Source organism: Mercenaria mercenaria, chromosome 18, assembly GCF_021730395.1.
Source record: "Mercenaria mercenaria strain notata chromosome 18, MADL_Memer_1, whole genome shotgun sequence".
Taxonomy (NCBI): domain Eukaryota; kingdom Metazoa; phylum Mollusca; class Bivalvia; order Venerida; family Veneridae; genus Mercenaria; species Mercenaria mercenaria.
This window is the reverse complement of record NC_069378.1, coordinates 27,963,395-27,986,106: the sequence shown is the minus strand read 5'-3', so window position 1 is coordinate 27,986,106 and position 22,712 is coordinate 27,963,395. Positions and strand designations below refer to the sequence as shown.

General features: G+C 34.8%; 1 protein-coding gene across 5 annotated transcripts in view; it reads right to left on the bottom strand.

The window, feature by feature from the left end:
• The window catches only part of LOC123538381 (uncharacterized), a 28,891-nt gene extending 12,673 nt beyond the window's left edge, over positions 1-16,218 (bottom strand). The window contains exons 1-2 of one of the 5 annotated variants that reach the window (XM_045322431.2): positions 16,188-16,218; positions 13,645-13,828 (exon numbers count right to left, since the gene is read on the bottom strand). In XM_045322431.2, the coding sequence (XP_045178366.2) occupies positions 13,645-13,828; positions 16,188-16,203 (200 nt within the window). In that variant the 5' untranslated portion in view covers positions 16,204-16,218. Of the gene's footprint in view, positions 1-264; positions 460-1,715; positions 1,878-6,633; positions 7,826-10,867; positions 11,037-13,644; positions 13,829-16,187 lie in introns of those variants that run through there. The other 4 variants (XM_045322430.2, XM_045322429.2, XM_045322433.2 and 1 more) reach the window with 4 other exon arrangements.
• Between the last annotated feature and the right edge of the window lie 6,494 nt (positions 16,219-22,712).

The following is a 22,712-nucleotide window of genomic DNA, read 5'->3' as shown; positions in this document are numbered from 1 at the left end:
TTCGCGTTACAGCACTACTTAAAAATGGGAATGTTTCCCAAGTTAGTGATTTACTTTAGAAAATAATTTGAAATAAAAAAAGTACCATAAAGACACATCATAAGAATGTCTATTCAAGATCATTCCAAACAGTTTCACATAAAGCAAGTGCTTTTCATATAATTTTAGTACATGTGAGGGTTTTTATTTCGTTATGATTCCATAATATGGAAAAAAGATTTCATAGAAGACAACATAGCGATTTAACAAACAACTTCTACTTACAAATATCCTTGTTGAGGCATTTCGGGTCACTATGTCATTTCTCTACCTCAAAGATCACGTAAAATATTAACTTAACGCCAAAATATCTCTCGGGCTCCCTGTTTTAATAAACGTTCTTTTACATATCTGTTTTCACTAATTAATTAACACATTAAAAAAACATATGTAGGCTTTTACAGCACAGCTTATATATAATTTTGCATAATACTAGACAAGTTTTAAATCACGTACCATATCAGCTGAAAAATTAATTAACTGATTTTCAATTACTTTGGTTTAAACTATTCATGCATTATTTTGTGCACTAGCGGGTTCCTTTCAAGTTCTTTTGAAATGCCAAATATAGAAAATGAGATTTTTGCGGCAGTCAAAAACTATGTAAATTTGTTTAAATTTATCAGGTTTCGACGATCTTTAAAGCAAAGACAACGTCAATATCATTATAATTTACCGAAAAGTCAAAAGGTATTTACAAAATATCAGGTTTATAGACAATTATGTACGTAAATAAACAGAAGCTCTTAAATTCCTTTGTAATTATTTACATAAATATAATAAAAGCACTTAGACAACCCCGGTGAAATAAATACTACAATGATATATAAAAGGTGATCATTGAGTTTTTGCTAATGGAATTTAGTTCAAAAGGCTGAGTGAACGCTGGTAAGTTTAACACAAATCATATTAACACTAAAATAAAAAATTATACAAGAAAAATGACACATTTGCAGAAATCTGATATAATAAATATTTGTTGAAAAGTTTACTTTAAATCAATTACTAAAGTTTTACAGTAAACCAATAACCGCACAATCTTTGCGAAAGGTATTTTACAATATTAATGTTTCAAAGAATAACGTTTTATGAGTTGAGATTTTTAATACACAAGTTTTGGCAACGGTAAAATGTATGGCATTTTATTTGACATGGTCTCGATATAAGCTTTTGAATTTCTTGAGTTATTCTCGAGCCTGCTTTCTGTGAAACCAGTTCAGATGGAAAACAACAAAGTGATATCGTGTTCCAAACCTCACAGATAGATTGTTGGGCAGTAAGCGGAAGACGGGGTAAAGAGAAGAAAATGCGCCTTGTATATTATTAGGAAGAAGAATAATGACATGAAAGACTTTGTTTAGATATTAATACTGAATTTCATGAATACAAGACCCATCCGAAAACATCTCCTGACCTGACCATTAAGTTTTGAATTCGCCTCTCTTATGTAGGATTGCAGTAATCAAAAGACCCATCCGAAAACATCTCCTGACCTGACCATTAAGTTTTGAATTCGCCTCTCTTATGTAGGATTGCAGTAATCAATTCGAATAGCATTAAGTAAATTTCTATATATTTTTTATTTTATGACTATATGAAACTCTCAGACCTTCACATGATACTATTAGTTACAAATAACTATTTTTTAGATACTATTACTAAGTTACTCCACATACCTTGTGTCCAGCATGGTATAACGATACACCATACTTTACCAGATCCTAAGAATTTATGGTCACATTCTGATTTAATATTGTTGTTTGTTTTTTTTTTACTTTTTTACAATATTTTGAATTGAAGTGATACAACAATACCGTTACGACGTCCAGGTCCCGGTTGCGACGTCATTACGTCACAAAACATAAAGACGTCACCGACGTCATCCTTAGCTTACTATACGACTGGACAGCAGTAATTTATAATCATATTTAACGTTCAACTCCGCACTTAGAAGACGTCACGTACATAGTATTACGTGTAGATATTAAAGAACACTACTAGAAAGTCAATCATAAGTCTAAATTTAAGTAATATTTTTATTATATTCCCAAGTAATTTGATATCTCATGCACATAACCAGTACTTCTGCTTATACGTATATCTCGAGTTAAACATTTTTCATACCAGCTTCTCCAGTTATGCCAAAAATATGTAATGGCTTCATCCGCTCCCACGACTTCAAACATGTGATAAATGAAAGTATAAAAAACAATAATAACATAGATATCTATTTAGATAAAATTATGCCATAAGATAACATCTACAAACAAACTTACTGAATTACTATCCATGTTTTATTTTGTTTATATCATATTATGTATAAAAAGCGGTTGTTAATTTATGAATGTCAGACTGTTTGAACTGATTTTGAACTCTAAACGTTCTCACTTCAGGATTAAATTCGACAGATATTTACTGGCTATTTTTGCGACGTTAACAAAGAAATTTTATCATTATGTTGTAATAAGGTAATAAACATTTGCTTCTTGGTTTGTTTGCATACATTCTACTGTGTACGGCAAATGTATTGTGCTTAATTCATTAGCTTTCATTCAACAGCAATATTATTTCCCTTTTCATGTAAGTGTTACATTTCTCGATATAGAGATACCATTCAAAATCTTGGACAATAAGCACCCACAAATAGTACAAGTTACGAGAGCCATTCTAAACATAACGACAATCGCGAGCTTCCGTTTTTATATAGGTGATATATGAAATGACTCCTGTATAACCGTGCAATCTTCGTACCGTTTTGGAGATATTTAGTTTTGTATCAGGTTTACAAAAAATCTCAAATTAGAGTGACATTAAAGTACGTTGTTCTGTAGAAATACATCCAAGGCAGATACTCTGTAATCTGCATACTTTTATGGGAAGTCTGCAGTATCAGAGAAAACTGTTTACAGGCGGATACGTTAATTTGAAAATGGCCAGGGAGTCCTTAAACACAGGGCTCGTCCCGGCAGGCCCAATACAGCGGTGACGTCAAAGAACATCACTGCTTGATAAAGACGCCAGATACATGGTGCCCGATAGAGCGCCTTTTCTTTGCATGTCAACGGGGAAAACTCATGCGATTCTCACCAAGCACTTGGATTTAAGAACGGTTTGTGCCCGATGGGTGCCTCACATGTTAACCGAGGAGCAAAAGGTCAATAGGATCAAATGTACCAAATAAAGGCTAAAAAGTTCTCAAGATTATAAGATTCTTTCACTGGTTGTAAGTGCAGATGGGAATATCCGGCCTCGAGGGTAACTGTTTAGGCGGTAACGAGGCTTCCTGCCGAGTTACCGCCTAAACAGTTACCCGAGAGCCGGATATTTCCATCTGCACCTATAACCAGTGACAGAATCTTTTTCTTGCATACCGATTTCAAGAAATAATAATAAGAATAAAATCAATCGAACGGCTTTCTTTTTAGAACTATTTCTTATAGCAGTGTATTTAAACAAAGCGCGGGAAACAAACGCCCGTAAACAGGAAAGACGTCATGACGTTTCAAAACAAATAACAATGTTTAGTTCCGGTTTTGTTTTATCAGTTGCATCGTAACGTTATGAATATCTGATAAAATAACGTTATTTGAATCGAGAAATATACTATCAGGAACCAATAGGAACTGTCAATGTATTGAATTTTTATTCCGTTTTTTAAATAAAATATAAATTACTACATAAATCTTCTACATATATGTAGTTCGTAATACGTCATTTACAGCACGAGAGTCATCTTACTACCCGGGGTGTAAGATTGATTTTTCCAGCACCGGTAAAAATACCGGAAATCCCCGTCTGGTATGCAAGATACATAGAGTATCGCACTATGCCACAGTTCCTAACTGGAGATGAGACGCTGGTACAATTTTAAGAGCCACGGCGTCGCGTTGGCAACAGACAGTGGCTGAGAAAAGGTGAACTAAAATGAACTAAAAGTGACAAAATGTTTTGCATTCCATCTTCTTTATCTCGCGAAATTCATACATTGTCAGGAAATTAAGTCACTGGAAAGTTTTATAGGAACAATATAGATATAAACGAAAATACAAAAAAATGCAAACTATAAGATTGGTCTTTGTGGTCTCGGCTACCGGCTCACAAAAGTGTCGTCGTTCAAAAGTTTCTGAGAGATGAAAAAGTTGTATAAATCAATCATCTCGCTTATTCTCGAGATGTAAGTCCTTGCGATTTTTTTCTCTGTCCACGACTGAATAAAGTACTTTGGAGTAGTAGATATTCCAGCACGATTATTTTTAGAATGGCTCTCGTACATGGACTGTTGTTGACCGAATACACTTATTTGTTTTCATTAAACGACATTATTACATCCCTTTCATGTTAGTGTTCCATTTCCCGATGTATATATACCATTCAAAGTTTCGGACAATAAACGCCCACAAATATTACAAGTTACATGGATTGTTGGCAATATACGCTGTTAAGGAAATCCATATTGTGCCAGCGAACATCTTGTGTCTGCACGGCACCAAACTAAGTTGCGGCTTTATCTTGCCTTCCCCTTTTTATTTCAGTTCTGAAGAGTCGCATGACGATAGTTACGCGACAAGGACGTGTACTATTCCAGTATAAAATATATTCGGATCAGCACGTGATGTATCTTTGCCGATAGAAATGATGGAAACTTCATTATAATTATTATTATAATTATTATTATTATTATTATCATTATCATCATTATTTTTATTATCATTATTATCCGACTTACAAATTAAACAGGGTAATTCGAGGAATTGGTAACCCTCGTCGAATGCTGCCGCACGCTTGTAGCAAAAACATATACATGTACTCCAAGTTCAGACGCACGAAAGATAAAAAATATTGAAGAAATATGGCACTTGACAACTGTGACATTAACACTGAGCCGGCAGGGGTTCCGCAAACCGTCTTTTCACTTACTTAATTTCGTCGAACAACCATGATATGAATCTGACATGAAATAGACTGTACAAAAAAAAACTGATGTAGCCTTATGTTGGCAATACTGCGGGACATGACATCTGTAATTTGCGAGGGTTGTCTTTAATGGGTTTAGTAATTATCAAAAGGACGAAAAGTGAACATTCTGTTCTTGGACGGGAATGGCTGGGTGGGAGGGATACAAGACATGGCATGCTCCACATGAGGATCGTGGCTCGAACTCTGTTTCGTATCAGTAAGCGTTAAAACAAATACCGTGAATACACTAATGCCGTAAAATATGAAGTTTAAACACCTACTATCATTAAATACTCTCAGTTGATTACATTCTGTCTGCCTGGCTACTTTTACTAAAAACTTTCATTGCACAAATAAATTACATTTTCCAAAATCTAATTATCTTTACCTTGAAGCCTGAGCCACTTATAAATAGCCTGCACTTTTGGAAATAAAAGGAGCATAAATGGAATATATTACTTTAATTGCTGTGCCATCTGTTAGGCGATGTATACGTTGCAAACAGTTGGAAAGATAGAGCCCATTAAAATCCGTTATACCAAGCTGTTTTATACTTAAATATTTCCCAATTTGGCAATAGAGAATTAAATATTGCCGCATTGGTAGTAGATGCTAATATCTCTCTATTACTGTATACTAATACTTGTAATGAACATTTCAATTTACAGCTTAATTACATATTTCCAATTTTGCGATAGTTTGCTAACTACTCCTTAATAGTCACTACTTTGTTGTGTTAATTCCAACCGTTGATTTCTTTCGAAAAAAGAAGGTTATCTCACTGGTAGAAAAAAAAAAAAACGACATACCACCCACTGGAAGAAAAAAAGAACACCACCCCGCTAGAAGAAAGAATACCATCTAAGTTAAGCTTTCCAACATAGTTACCCAACCGTACCTGAAATGATATCTAGAGAGGCACCTCCAGATTTCAAGTTAAATATCACCCATATAGACAAATTCTGCCAACGTTCCATCCCGAAAATGAAATAAACAGTAACATAAACTCGTAATTTTAAACTTACTTGAAGAACGTGAACGTCAGAAAATGAAGTGGTATTTCCGTTATGCGTTACGTCAAAGCACGAGCCATTTGCAAACTATTTAAAACCAAAACATAAAAAAAAATCCATTCTGTTTCTTATCAGCTCTATTCACTGATGAGTCATAATGGCTGGCTGCCACATATTTTGTTATGAACATGAACTATATTAATTTCCTGTCATTTCCTATTTTTTGGTAAGAAAGAGGAAAGTACTAGACAGACATTTAACATTGATAACTTTCATAGCACTTTGCTTAGCATGACTAACAATGACAATGCTTGTACTTAAGTTTATTTATAGTAGGCAAAAATTGCCTATAGTCATTTTATTTGAACGAAAAGTGCAAGAAACAGATTTTAGAATTTTCTCGTAATTGTCAAATGAACATGTAAGAAAACACCTACATAGGATCTAGAGCTGAAGTCCAGTTTGAAAGATTTATAGTCATTTTGTATGGGGAGCTAAGCCTCCTCTTGGGTTTGAACCGACCGGGACTTTTTGCAGTACACTAACCACTGAGCCACAGAGGATCTGCTCGCAATGATAATATTAGTAAGTAAATAAGTGAGTACACATCGACTTAATTATTTACCTGTACATCCATGCCGTTCTAGGCTTTAGTCCATACGTCACTTCCGGTACTGAGTTCGTCATATCCGGTAATGAAATTTCATTTCCCCCGGAAAACAAAGAATCCGAGTCATAGTGAAACTTTGCTTCATCGAAATCATCAGTTTCATTATCAGATTGTGAAGAATTTTTGAATAACTCATCACTGTCATCACTTGTGAAGATGATTTGTGGTAACGGGTGGGACTTGTGCCGAATTATTGGCGTCCGCAGTTGAGTTATTTCCATGATTTTTCACGTCTAAACTTTCGAAATTTGCAAAAGATTTTCACATCTTAAATTCATATCTCTGTCCAGAAAAACACTTTATGGTTATCTTTATTTCTGCTTGAGATCTCTGTTGGAGACTTTTAGCGTAAATGTGTTTATCTCGTGTCAGATTGAGCAAATATAACATTGATAGAATTCAAATCCTTCATTTAATCTCGTCCGCTAATACGCAATTATAATCATACCTTCGGCTATAAGCTTTCTTCAATTAAACAATATTGTATAGTACACTAAGCTATTGCTACGAAATATATGTTTTATCAATGTCACGTAAAAATTCCATTTTCGTCTCAGCGTCACGAACGAACATACCACGCAAAAAAATACTCCATGTCACGCGAGACATCTGCAGGACACTGTGTTGCATTTTGTAGAAACATTAGATAAAACAATGCCGTCGTGAGGTTTGTACATTAAAATTTTATGAAATTTATTACCGTGACTTAAAAACGAGTGTTCTAAAAGCAAATAAGTGCGAACCCCTTGTTAAAACCTGAAGATAATTGATATTTTATATACACTTTTAAGCTTTACAAGTGTAATATAAAGCAACAAGATCGATGCAAGTTTTCAGATATGTCCTCACAATATTTATTTTACACTCGAAAGTTTTCGTGAGAGAAAAAAAGCTGAAACACTCAAGTTGGTCACAGTTCCTAAAAATGTTTTTTTATCACCATGCGTGAGTTTTTCTGATTTCTTTGAGGCGTAGGTTCTTAATACAATAATAGAAAAACACATTTAAGATTTAAGTACTTTGCCATGTAAAAAAAACGTTATATATTAACAAAGATAAACGATCCTTAAATTTACTTTGTTGCCATATTTCGGAAAAAAGTAAATCCTTCAAAGCCTGTATTCACGTGACAACTCTTACCGGGATTATGAAAAAATGACAGTTTTCAAACCCGCTTTAAGTATCTCTGTAAAAGCTATGTCCTTTTTTATCAAAATAATTGAGGATTTATGTAAATATCTATTTTTCATTTTACAAAACGGTTTTAATGCCTCTGACCTGGAGTTCATCGCTTATCGTATGTCAACTTTTATGTGCAATCTGCAAGTATAATGCATATTTTTTTCCTATAATAAATCGATAAATAAAAATAAATCTGAATTTATTTCGGCGTCTCAAATGATATATAAATTATAGGAAAATGCATTAGAAGCTCATTAGACGTATTATAAATTCAATTGAGACACTTTCTATAGAATCAAGATCACCATTTAATTGCCTGAAATAGATATAATATTCATTTATCGGGATTTAAGATATAGTTTAGAAAGATAAATATCAGCATTTATTATGCGCCTCTTTTGTCAAAAATGATCATAAATTGAGTCTATATATTTTATAAAACATTTTATGTGGCAGTTAATGACACACAGAAAACGGATTTGTTTCCTCATAGGCTTAAGGCAGCTGTAAATATTCCAACTGCAAAATTTACTTATTCAAGTACCGTTCAAATTTGATCTTGTCTGAATTTGAATTGAATTAGGAACATATTCGTGAGAATTTCTTCACCTGTAGCTTTTGATTTCTTATGTTTAGTTTTAAAAGAACATGAAAAAATCTTAACATATTAGACAAAGCAATCACATGTACCTACTTACGGTGTTCCATTAGTGTCAACCGTTATTACGAAAGTTTAGAATTGAAGTAGCACTTTTGCACCGTGTTCTGACGTCTTCGCCTCTGCCATCTAAGAAGAAACAACGAATTTAAGACGCCAAGACGCGAGAACATTCATACACGAGGAAAAGGAAAGTAATCCGATGCAAGGGCGCGATAAGAATATCGCACTTTTTCGTCTTATTATTACGTCAGCGTTCTATCACCTACTTCGACATAAGGGTGTGATAATAATAATACCGTCCCATTCTTTTTCTGTATTCTCACACCGTAATATCACACTTAGGTCGAAGGGGCAAAGACGCGATCTCGAACAATTAGCGAAAGTCTGATTATGATATTTTAGTTCTTATGTCGAAGGGGCGATGACAGTTTAAAAAGATAAGAAGGCACGAGACCACGGCCCATCCTAACCGTACATCGTAAAAGCGAACTAGTTGATCTCAACTCATATCTTTAAAAAGTGCAAAACTACGGAGCGTGATACTTTGGATTTACAACTTGATCACCCACAATCCTTTAAACTATTTGAAAGCCTCTTTAATCACCTCAGTAGCGGCATGTTAATGTCCGACAGAAAACTTTTATCTACTGAATTCAGCGAATATTTGTGTAAAGGATATATATTTCTCTCATCGCTACTAATATTTGATACGCAATATAGATTTTCAATAATTAAAAAATATGTTTTCATTTCGAACCATTTTCTTAGGTTGAAATGCTCGTTTTAATTAGAAACCTTTTGCCAAACGTTCGTTTCGAACGGCTGTGTAAATATTAAAATGATTAAGCTTTTAGTGCGCATTTCAAAGGTAAACATTCAAAAAGTCAAGTTTGAAGTAAGTATTTACAAATGTAAAAAGTACTTAATATATACCCTTTAACAAGTTGTCGTTTTCAAAATGTTTCTAACTAAAATCACATCTTAGCCTTAGTAGAATCCCAATATTTCAAAATTACAAAAAGATGTTAAGTTCCATTCAAATAGATCCGTATCAGATATGCAGATGGTATTTTTGCGCAAAAGATGGGACGAAAAGACGACGAATCTACAGCAAAAAGAGGATGTATTTTAAACTTATTTTTCGTTACGTGGTTTCGTTTTGGTGCGTACAAAAATGTCGCCGTTCCGTGTTTTACGACAGAAAGCAGTAAAACATTCCTTAAAGTAATCGCAATTGAGTCATTACAAAATTCTTCAAGAAAAAGATGCTTTTTAATATATTTTCAGCTAAATATTGAAGAACCATGGCAATAAATAAACAGGAAAATCAACAGCACGCCGTATGATATGACTTTGATTTAGAGTTTTGTGAGAAAAAAACCCCGCAAAACCTACATTAATCTGTACTTATTCATAAATCTGGTGAATAGTCATCATAAACAAGTTCAGAAGCACTTATGATATTATTAAGGTATCCGATCCACAAATGAGCCGCACCATGAGAAAACCAACATAGTGCATTTGCGACCAGCATGGATCCAGACCAGCCTGCGCATCCGCGCAGTCTGGTCAGGATACAAGCTGTTCGCTTTCAAAGCCTATTGCAATTTGAGAAACCATTAGCGAACAACATGGATCCTGACCAGACTGCGCGAATGCGCACGATGGTCTGGACCCATGCTGGTCGCAAATGCACTATGTTGTTTTTCTCATGGCGCGGCTCAAATAAGATAGTTCTATAATATAACAGTGCTATCAAAATATATTAAATTTTGGTGCCTGGTAAGCTCATATAATTTTGGTATCATTTAAAAATGCATCGTCTACTGAAAAAGAAAATGTAAATAACAGGACAAAATATGTTATAGAATTTTTTTTTAATTTATAGTCTTCAATGATACTTCAACAGAAATCTAGTTATTACAGTGTAAGATTGATCATTTCGTTGATAAAAAAAACATGACTGTAATGACTCTTGCATATTATTTATGGTCATCTTATTTACTAATACTTGTTCAGCAGACACAACTCTTTCAAATAATACAAAAAAAAAATATTTATAAATCTACGATATTCAAAGTCTCATCTTCAATTTTAGTTTATTCTCAGAAGAGCGAGTCGCAGAGTACAGAATGATCCATAGAAATATTTTCACATAAGAATAAGTTTTCCGTTGGAAGAAAATATTCTCCTGTTGACCATGGAAAATAAAATGAAAATGTAAAAAAATGCAATCATATCCGATACGTAGTGAGTTCTGACAGACTCAAGCAGAGATAAAGTATCAATCACTTACAACCTACATTTCTATAATTCGCGATATATATTCTATGCCTTTTTCTTTACCTTGCATAAATTCCACTTTTCACTTTATTATAATCCTTACCATAAATGTAAAATGTCCGCCCATTTTTTTTGTACAATTTTAATGAATTTTTCTACAATACACCCGTACTTAAAGAGCGTAAAATGACACAGCCTTGTTAAACAAAATTGATAGGCTTTTGAAAGTAAACAAATTGTATAGATGATGTGCTTATAACAATTTTCTATTTACAACGAAGAAAGGAAAAATATGCTCGTTTTTATTAAGCCTAGCTAGTTCAGGCGTTTAACAAACCGTAAACACCGAGAGGTATCGAGTGACTTTATTAAAGTGATTACCATTAAAGCCAACTCAATAAATCAATACCATAGATATTTTAAGCTCTACTGGAGCCTTTTAAGGTAGTTATGCACGTTCAGATCATTTTTCCCTACAACTTAGATATTCATTAAGCCCTGATTATTCAAAACTTCAGAATATACTAAGAAAATCTGGCATATAAAAAGATATGGTCGTACCCTTAAACTGTTGCTTGATTTCAAGTTTGGACCTCACACAAGTTGTCATAATGGGAGACTGTCCGAAAAGCAAACGTTTGATGACATTTACGCGAAAAGAATTTTTTCTCTAATAATATTTCTCACAATTATAAACTAACATATGGAAAAATGCACAGGTCCGTGAGCTTGTTTTTATTAAGGTATTTGTCCATGATTATAGAAATTCTCACATTTCAGGCTTATTGTAAGACATAACTCGGATTTGTTTTAGCATGTCAAAAATTTTGATACCATATTTTATCTCTAAAAAGATATAAAAGTTGCCGTTGTAAAACATGTACACATCGGTTGCCATAAGAAAGAATGTTCGTTTCCGTAAGCCAAATCAAAGCTTTATGGATTCTACATTTTCCGGATAAATGACGTTACGCCGTTACTTCCGGTTTATCAAACGCGCAGAATAACCTTAATCTGACTTTCTTTCATTCAGCAGTCTACGTTTACCTTCAACCGTTTCGCTCCTTATAAAATTATTGACTTCAGATAAAGATCGAATTTCTTAGATCACTGATCAGCTAAGATTAGTCCAATTACAACACTAAGCTATTTTAATAAGCTCAAATTTTATTAATAAATATTATCTGAAGTGATTATGTCAGTACATTCATGCTTGGTGGGTATTTTTTCACGATCAAAGAAGAGCGTGAATTCATTTTCAAAACCCTTTCGATACGGTTCATCAAAACTTTTTCCTATGGCGCAAAGTAAATTAAAACACGAAAAAAAAAAAGATAAACAAAATGAAAGTGAAGTATGATGCGATATTTTCAATACTAATATGTGATTTATCAGCGAATATTGTACAAGACACACTGTGTTGGTTTGAGTGAGTTTTTGTGCCATGTTTTTGAACATCTTTCTTTGCTATGTTAGGGTTCTGGGTTCTGGGTCTTGCATGCGACATATTGTCTTGCTATATGTTAAATTAAATGTCAAGTGTTGTTGAGTATGCATCATCTATGCATCAATTGTTTTGACATTACAAGACAAGGGGGCCTCCGTGGCCGAGTGGTTAAGGTCGCTGACTTCAAATCACTTGCCCCTCATCAATGTGGGTTCGAGCCTCACTCGGGGCGTTGAATTCTTCATGTGAGGAAGCCATCCATGGAGCTGGCGTACGGAAGGTTGATGGTTCTACAAAGGCACCCGCTCGTGACGAAAAAATGCTCGGAGGGGCACCGAGGGTCTTCCTCCACCATCAAAGCTGGAAAGTCGCCATATGATCTATACTTGTGTCGGTGCGGCGTTAAACCAAAAATTAAAATACAAGACATGGACATTTTATTGACCGGAAAGAAATGGAACTGACGGATGGACCAAAGGACATGTCGCAAACCTATTATCCTAACACATAACCTGTGACCTTTGATCTAAAAATATAAGCCTAGATATAGTACAAATATCTTCAACTTTTAACATCTAAGTGTAATCTTGACCTTCAAGCATGGAATCCGGGTCTTGCACGTGGCACTACGACTTGCATGATTAATGCTTGTGACAAGTTAGGTGAACGATCTAGTCGTTCATAGCAACGCAGTGAGACGTGCAAAACTATAATTTCCAAACCTAATTTCAAGCAAAAAGGGGACTAATAACTGCAGTATATATAGTTTAACATATGAAACATTTTTTGTTATTTGCCAAAGGCTGTTTCAAGTACACGCTAATCTATCCTTCAGAACAACGATGGTAAATATGATATTCTTCACAAAGGGATTTCTTGCGAATCGTCTTGCATGTAGTAAAAAAAAAATTCTTTTATTAAATTGCCTCTCAAAAATGTAAGCCCAGGGTCACCCAGTGTTGGTAATGAGTCAAAACCTTCTAGTCGATTATTCAGACCCAAAATAACCAGATCGTCAACTAATCACGAAAGAAAAAAACCGACAAAAACTGGTCCAAAATACTTTCTTTTAAATCATTGCGGTATTTCCTTTCACTTTCAACATAAAAACCCACAGCCGGTTAGGCTTTCTAATTTGGTGTGGCGGTTATGTTAAATGAATGATCATATAAAACTAAATTTAATTTACTTTTTCGGTACTGTAAACGCATCAGATTTTCTCAGTGTATATACATATAAGTGTGTTACCGGCGCGTGGGAATCTCAGAGAACGTAATTTGGGTAGCAAATCTTAATGATTCTTCGAGGCAATAAGCACATCACTAGTATCGACCTTTAGTCCGGAACTAGAGATGGAAACTTGTAAATGTAAGACATAGACATAAAAGTTTACCTGTCATCTCGTGTAACGTGGAATGACTTTGCGTCTCGTACAGGCGGTAAGACGAGTTCTCGTAACGTGTACGAGAACATGTTTTCCCGCCGCATCTGTAGATAATGGCGGACCTGTTGCTCGTCAAACAACGGTACCTTCCTTATACTTGGAAACTTGACGTGCGTCGACATCTTCCAGTCTCCTTAAAGAAAAAAAATATAATTACACAAACGTATTCAGTCAACTTAAATTTAAATACCAATATTACATAGCACCCTTTTCATGACGAACATATTCAAAGGTGCTTTACATACACAGGCAGCCGCTCAGGGCGCTAAGTCTATCCCCCTACCAGTAAATACACAGAACAATCTGACTAGAGGGACAGAGCGAGAGAAATTACTTAGCGCAGTGCTTTTTCAAATAGACAGTCTGGTTCTTTAATTTGCTCGATGTATAGCAAGGTACGCACGAAACCAGATTTCCTGCGAAGAACCAGTACTGTATTTTCTAGTTATGTGGGAGATACGCAAGAATATCTCCGACACTTTCAGTTCCTGGACTGGGGTTCGAACCATGGGCCTCTGGATTGACAGTCAACCCGTTGTACAACTACACCGCAATGACACCTATAACTAATTAAAGGTGCACTGAGTAATTTGGTAGCAAGTGACACACTTCCGTACCATGTACTTCCCTTATTTTCTCACAATACAATAATTTCCCTACGAAGAAACATAATCCATGCAGGTGAAAACAAACTATTGATACCCGATTTATCTCCCCTGAAATAACTGAAAGCGCTTAAATTATTGAACCATTCCTTTTGGTGATTTTTTTTCAGCCAATATCAATAAATATGTTGTTTTTTTTCTCAAAAATCGAGTAAAAAATCAATAGGTGTGTAAAAACTTTATTTATTGTGATCAAACATAATTACCATAAAATTGTTACTTTAACTTTCCGCTTATATCATTAATACGCGATTAATATGAAATACGAAATTAATCCACTTGTGTACAATATCTTTTAAGTTGTTGCGTATTTAGATGATACATGTAGATTGTTTTATCAGACAAGAGGCGCTCTTGTGGTCTAGTGATAGGGACAAGATAGGTCAAGGGTCTCAGGTGTACAGGCTTGACCAGCCATCATAAGGGTCTTTATCTCGACAACTCATTTGACCTTAATACTTAATGGTAAGTATAGAGACAACGAAATACTCTGTGATACGTAAGAAGAACACCTGTAATAATCATGTGTCATGGCACGAACTTGATCATGTTAGAGGATAATATGAATCAGACAGCCGGTATATCACTCGCCTTGTAAGCGAGGAGTTTCGAGTTAGAACCCCGGACTGACTGTACATTTCTTTCACCCTGTAACACTTGGTGCCTAACATGGGACCTTGGCATGTTTGCTTGGTCTGTCTTTAGACGCTTGTGATAAAATGCACCCCTGGAACCCGAGGGCGAAATTTCCAGTTTGTAGGGGTGTATGTCACGATACGGACTTAAATTAAGTGGCAAATGTGCTAGAGAGACGGTTAGCTCAGTCGGTAGAGCGCTTGTCCTGTACGCGAGGGGTCCGTGTTGTGAGCTCCTGATTGGCTGCACATTTTGCTTATCCCGTGACACATGCATTTCAAAGAAATAGATTTTTTTTTTGAAACAGAACTGTTGATACACATGTATCTCGGTTCAGAATGACGTTTACTTCTGAGTAAATAAAATATTATAGTAAGGATCTATATTTTGATGCTATGTTTAAATAATAAGAAAAACAGTATAAACAAACAGCCGCAGTAACAGAGACGAACTACTCAGAGAAAAATTTATCTCCACGTTTACACATGAGCCGCACCATGAGAAAACCAACATAGTGCATTTGCGACCAGCATGGATCCAGACCAGCCTGAGCATCCGCGCAGTCTGGTCAGGATCCATGCTGTTCGCTTTCGAAACCTATTGCAATTAGAGAAACCATTAGCGAACAACATGGATCCTGACCAGACTGCGCGGATGCGCAGGCTGGTCTGGATCCATGCTGGTCGCAAACGCATAATATTGGTTTTCTCATGGCGCGGCTCACATGGATATTACACACAATCAGTCTGGCTGTCATAACAGACAGACGGAAAAACGAACACCCAAACGATATACATTATCGCTTATAATGAATATATCTGTTTATGTAAATAATAATCCCTCGAACCTGGGCAAAAGCAAAAACGTGCTAATAGCTGAATTTTCACCAAAAAGCGGGATCGGTCACAAATTTCACAGAAAAACTAAAGAATATGTTTCTGTGAGAAGAATACATGTGTGTGTGTGTGGGTGTGTGTGTGTGTGGGGGGGGGGGGGGGAGGGGGATTATAGTATCATATTTGTTACATGTGCATTGTAAAATAAACGCCCAGCAAAACTTTCTTTGGTAATGTTTGATTCGGTAATATCTGATTTTATGTAAAAACAACGTCTAAGAATCTATATTGAAATTATATCGGAAGACATTAGGCAAGAAAATACATAAAGCTTGGAAATTTCAAATGTTCTTACCTCTGGTAAAATCCATTTTAATAATGAAAATTATCCCTTCCGATTACATAACGGTTTAGATTGTTAATGAAAACGTTAGTTCTTAAACTCTTTAAAAACCGTTGAAGTAGACGAAATTAACTTACGTTTTCTTTCTTAATCCTTAAGTTAATCTATTAAATTTAAATCATTTTAAATGTCACCGGCAATAAACACTGATTTAATCGGTTGATCTAGATATGGCCGGCATTTAAACATTAATATCAGTTTAAAGATCTTACCGAATTGTAATCAAGGGCAGGATCATTTCAATAATTAATATTTAGTAATGGATCTTCATTCAACACAATCTGAGTGCTGTATTAAGACAATAAAGATACTGGTCACGTGGTTAGATAATCTAAATTGATACGTCACTGAATGACAATTTATTAAAATAGTGTACTTTATAATGAAGACAGTAGCCCACACTGTAGGACTTTGAGTGGCACTGATACAGTTTGGGTTATATACAGACTGTTCATTCATCCTGTTGTTTGCTTTAAAAAAGACTTTTCCCGCGAGGATTATTTACTTCATAGCAAGGCGTCCCTATAAACAAAACTTAGAGATGTATGGAGATTCTTTTTTGTGTATCAGTATAGCCACTGAGGTCTAGATCAGTTGTTTCAGTCTGCAATAACTTTTCCCAAACCGATGAAAACGAAGGGAGACAACTTTACTGCTATCTTCAACAAGATTTGCTTTTCCTAGGGGATGGGTCTAATTCGACGATTAGCCCCTGATTTTCTGTAAAGTACCTTTAAACGCTACAGTTTGGGCTTTAAAAGATGAAATGTACTCTCAAGTAATTATTTCGTTCATTGGTGAGCACGTTGGCAGAACCACCAACGTTCTGTCGACCGTAAAACACCAATGGTGTCGTGCCCTCAAGATGACTTTGATATAATGCTCCTGCCATAATTTTGTAAAGAACATAAAGTGTAGTTAATTTTTGAAACCTTCTTTCAGTAATTGTTTCCTGAAACATTTGATTTGAATCCTTCATTCATCTAGTAGGAAAAATATTCGATTTTTTTTTGGTTTTGATTAGCTCCCTTTATGGCTCTGATCTTATAAGATCATGTGTAATATTCAATCTGATCACCTCGGCCTTTATGCTACTGAAATGCCCGATGTTGCACGATTGGTGCAATATTGAAAGTAGGGATTTTCTAACTATGTCACCGTGTATACTTTCTGTTTGGACATCTGTTTTTAACATAATCTTAAAAGACTTATGGAACTTCGATCATTCGATCACTAAAGTTACAGAAGCGAACGGACGAATTTGAAACAAATGAAATAGAAAGCGCGTTTTCATCTCGAGAGACACGTCACATCCGGTAATAAGAATGAATGTAAAATGTACGTTTTGTATGATTTGAATGTTTTGGTTATGCCTCATGGGAATTGTACCTTGCGATTCCTGGGTGAATAGTCCGGTTCTTACTTCAGCAGCACTGCTATCGCTCTTTTTTGTGAGATTAGTATTTGAAATAAGAGTGACCTTTGTTTTGATACTAGTTTTGCCATGATAACAACATAAATAATGAAGGATTAATTAAAAGATGTTAAAGGTTCTAGCGTCGTTAACAAGGGTATATATTTTAATCTTTGAAAGAACAAGCACATTTTAAAAATATCCAGCGCCCATCTTTCACTAATATTTTTACCTTCAATGTAGAAAATCGTTGTCAAATTTATATAACTTATTCATCAAATTTGGTCAAAACGTCGATACTCATTACTAACGAAATTAAAGAATTTCACAGCGTGCCCACGTTGAATATAAGAACAGATTATAGTTCACTTAGGGACGAGAACTCTGGAGTTATTGTGTAGATTTCCACTGGACTTGTTGAAAAGCATCATCGATAAAGTACAAATATTACAACATAAGTCAGCATCTTTTTGTGTGATCTATATTCGCGCCATTTTTCTACAATATTTGAGCCGTGCCATGAGAAAATCAACATAGTGGGTTTGCGACCAGCATGGATCCAGACCAGCCTGCGCATCCGCGCAGTCTGGTCAGGATCCATGCTGTTCGCTAATGGTTTCTCTAATTGTAGTAGGCTTTAAAAGCGAACAGCATGGATCCTGACCAGACTGCGCGAATGCGCAGGCTGGTCTTGATCCATGCTGGTCGCAAACCCACTATGTTGGTTTTCTCATGGCACGGCTCATTTCAATTATACGCATATAATGGCGAACTTTATCCCTCGGATCTCTTATTCATCGCATGTAGTTAGAACTTCAACGTGTGTATGAATAAGGTAACGATTTTGAATAAAAATGCATTCTGTCAAGCCGTCAAGAAGTAACTTGACGTCGGTCGAGGATCGAACTCGCGACGTCTGGCGTCATTATGTTCTACCAAACGAACTACCCTAGCACTTATTCAATGGTAGTTATACGTAATTGCATAAAACGAATTTTGTTATAAATTCTAAAATACATTTTATTATTTTCTACAACATTTTGGAAAACTGAAACTTTTAATTAAAAGAAAATGAATTAAAATGCTAACATACCTTCTTTCTTGTCCTCACTTTTCCAAATATTAAATTATTGAAAGGTAAATATGATATCATTTTTCTAGTATTTACTTTGTGACTTTTCAAAATCCATACAAATAGGTTTGATATCTTAATGACAGGGAACACGTTTTCATTAAAGCCTTATTTCAACAATATTTCACTTAATGAAAATACAAGTACGACGTATTATATGTGTGAACAATCATATATTATCGCGATATTAATTCTCAATAGAAATGCATTCATCATTTGAACGGCTCAGTATAATCAATATTATATCTTGTTTTTGAAGGATTTTAAAGCGTTTTCACTTTAGGCCTAACGATTTAAACGGTTTTTTAAATACTGTAAAACATACTATGCTCGTAAAAGTTTATTTTCGTTTACAAGTTATGATTATATCCAAAGTGATATCAAAAGAATCAGTATGGCGAAGGAGCCGAATATGCATTGATTCTGTAGCAGAAGAGACATATTCATTAGAATGGAATGAAACTGAACAATTTCTAAATATGATTTTTCAAGTAGTTGATGAACACCGTAATGATTTTATGATTTTTTAGGTTATTTATTTTAAGCCGTACTAAATATAATATAAAAATGAATGCTGTCTTTGGAGAAAAGAATTTCGAAAAACCGCATGCAGATAGTCCTTCTATTTTTAAGACAACATGCGCGCGATAATTATAAAGTATTGAGAAGCGTGCATTATTATTTAAAAAGGTAATGGATCTTGTTACCCTTTACGTCACCTTTAAAGACAGATTTTAGGACTTATACAGAACGGAAGGACAAGCTTAATACCCTGATTTCGAAAAGTTGATTTTCGTTGTGCTATCATTTGTTCAAACTCAATGACATCTGAAGTAAATTTGTATGCAAAGATGTCAGTACATTGCAGCTTTTGAAAGCTTTTCTGCAACTGTGGCACATTTATTAATATTAATTATAATCAAAGTAGTAGTAAATGTACTGAACATTACCCAGTACAATTACTGAAATAAGCCCCACGCCAAATGGACGCACATTTCTTTGTATCAATGTTAAAATACTGTATGCAAATTGTGCATAATATTATTCAGTTCGCCATATTTAATTCAATTGTGGGCGGTAAAAATTATTGTTCTAACTGAATACATTTTGTAGATTGCATTTGCAAATATTAAGAATGATTTTGACAAAAAAAAAAAATATGAATACGGTAAAATTTTAAAACTGTGACCCTTGTTACGACCATTTGATTATTACGCGACATCGGTATTTCTGATTTTCAACTTTTAATAAATTAAATTAAGTGACAGTTCATTATCCCGTCCCTCTCTATTTTGCTTTGTTAAGATTATGAATTTGTTTAATTCTTTTGTTGAAATCTTCCAAATGTATTACACGGCTTTATGTAAGAGAACCTTCAGTTATAATAAAGAAATTGTCCAGCCTTTAAATAATAAACTGATCATATACAATATTGATTTAAACTTTTCGAATAAGCGACTTGAATATTTGTTAAAACCTTTCAGAAATACTTGTAAACGTTTGATAAACATTAAAGTTGAAGTGTTTGAAAAGTTTGGTAAATTCAAAAGTTCAACGCGTGTCGAAGCGATAACGTAAGATGTATAATCTGGTTGGAGATTATACTTAACTGAGATTTGCGATAACAGATTAAGGAATGCCCCCGCAGAGTCCAAAAAAGCATTTTATTTGTTTCTTCTGTTCTTAGAAGATTTTAGTCCGTTTTTGTCAACTTCCGTTAATTTTTTCTTTCTGGATTTCTGACAAATACTGAGGACAGTGACGCAGTCACATTTCCCGCTCATAAGGATTCGAACTGGCGACCTTTGGATCCAAAAATACCGAAACTCCAATCATGCACCACTGTGCTTACCCTACTCAGTACTATTTAATAATGATAGAAGATTATTAGTAGATGTTGATATATAAATGCAAAAACTACGGTCACTTGCTTACATTATCATTTTGAAATAAACTTTTATGTACGGTTCCAATTTAAGGTGATACAGGGAATTCCCGGATTTTTTTTTTTTTTTTTTTTTGAACAATATGAAATAAACGGGGTTACCCAAATTGGGGCCTGAACAAAAAAAGAATTTCCGGGTTTAATGACGGAGAAAGACAACCATGTTGGAACGAGTAGCTTACACACTATCTTGTTGATAAACTGTCCGGTGCATATCTTTGTTTTTTATCTGTATATTATATTTTGAGGATACTGGACCAAAGATTATAAAAACTAAGAACGGACGTTACGTTAGTCTCAAACTTCTGCGTTTCCATCGGTCCATTTCTAAAAATGTGTTCATAGGTGCTCGCCCATGTCTGGAACGATGCCCTGAGATGCAGCTGTGGTCTTCCTTCACCGTAAAAAGTTCGAGAAGTCGTCATAAGACCATAATGTATCGACGTGGCTCTAAAATCAGAAAAAAAGTATTTAACATTTACATGGAAAGGGCCTTGATCATAATAATTTTCTGTTGGTTTGACCGGTGCAATTTTATTTATTTCTTCTTCAGTTCAAAAACAGGCAATCATTTTGATTGATATTGACAAGCTTTTGAGGGAATATTTGGACTGCTAAAAACAAGCAACATTTTTTTTTCAAAGTCTGTTCAGTTACAAAGTGGAACTCATCGATGCACGCTCTTTGCTTAAGACCGAAATAGAAATAGTAACGTTATATTTGTTTACCCTATGTTGAAAGAAAAGTGTGTAAATTTATACAAGTACAAGATAAAAATGAAAAACACAAATATGACATATTTGTATATATATTTGTAATTTTATTTTTGCACACTATATTCTTTGTCCGATGTAATGGCCATAAACGAACAAACTGTAACGTTTCCGATAACAACAATACCAGAAACATGGTCAAATATTTTCGATGGTTTTTACATATTGATATTTGAACGGAGGATAGGGTCGGTACAAAGTCAACATTAAGAAAACGAAACTGACGGAACGTAACGACCGACAGAGGTTTCTGTTTGTATAATTATATAGTCTTGATAATGGTGGACATTTTTAACTCCTTGTTTGAAATTATTTAGAATTTAGAAATGAGCCCTTTCACGACCCGAAAACAAATTGGCGCATTTTTCATACAAGATGTAAGAACGGTCTCACGAGATAACTTTTAGTAGGAGTACATGTATGTTATGATCAGAAGCTTCAAGTTGTGCAGCACGATGTGCTCTGCGTCGGAAAAAATATTCAGGACAGTGAAAAACGTGCATAACTTAAGTTTTATATACAATTGTGCTATTGAGTACGAGTATTGTGCCAGTTTTACATTAGCGTTCATTTTCTGATATATAAGGAAAGACATGCGCTTTATGTGTTAGATACGTGAACAACTTGCATCTTATCTATCCGCAAATAATAGGATTGCAACAGACAAGATGTTCCCAGTATAAACAGGAAACAAATCTAATTGTTTCTGATTTTATCATCTTAGATAAGAATGAATGCAATTAACATGTTAAAGACATCATTACAGTCTACGGTTGTCTAACGGTTTTGTCAGCATAAAGCATACAAAGTGGCCATCTTTATTGAGATATCATTGCCTATGCTGTATGCAGAATAGACAGTCGATTTCGGTATTATTAACTGTTGTGCTATCAATTCTAAATTTAGAAGTCAAAGCACGGTCATCAGTGCCTGTGCTATCAATTCTAGGTAACGATGACCTGTGCTTCTGCTGTCAAAGCACGGTTGTCTGCGCCTGTGCTGTTACTTCTAGGTTTGAAAACGAGATTACCCGTGCTTCTGCTATAATTCTAGGTTTGGAAGTTAAAGCACTGTTGTCTGCGCCTCTGCTATCATCTAAGTTTGAAAGTTTATACACAATGACCTGTGCTTTTGCTGTCAAAGCACGATTGTCTGCGCCTGTGCTATTACTTCTAGGTTTGAAAACAAGGTTACCCGTGTTTCTGCTATAATT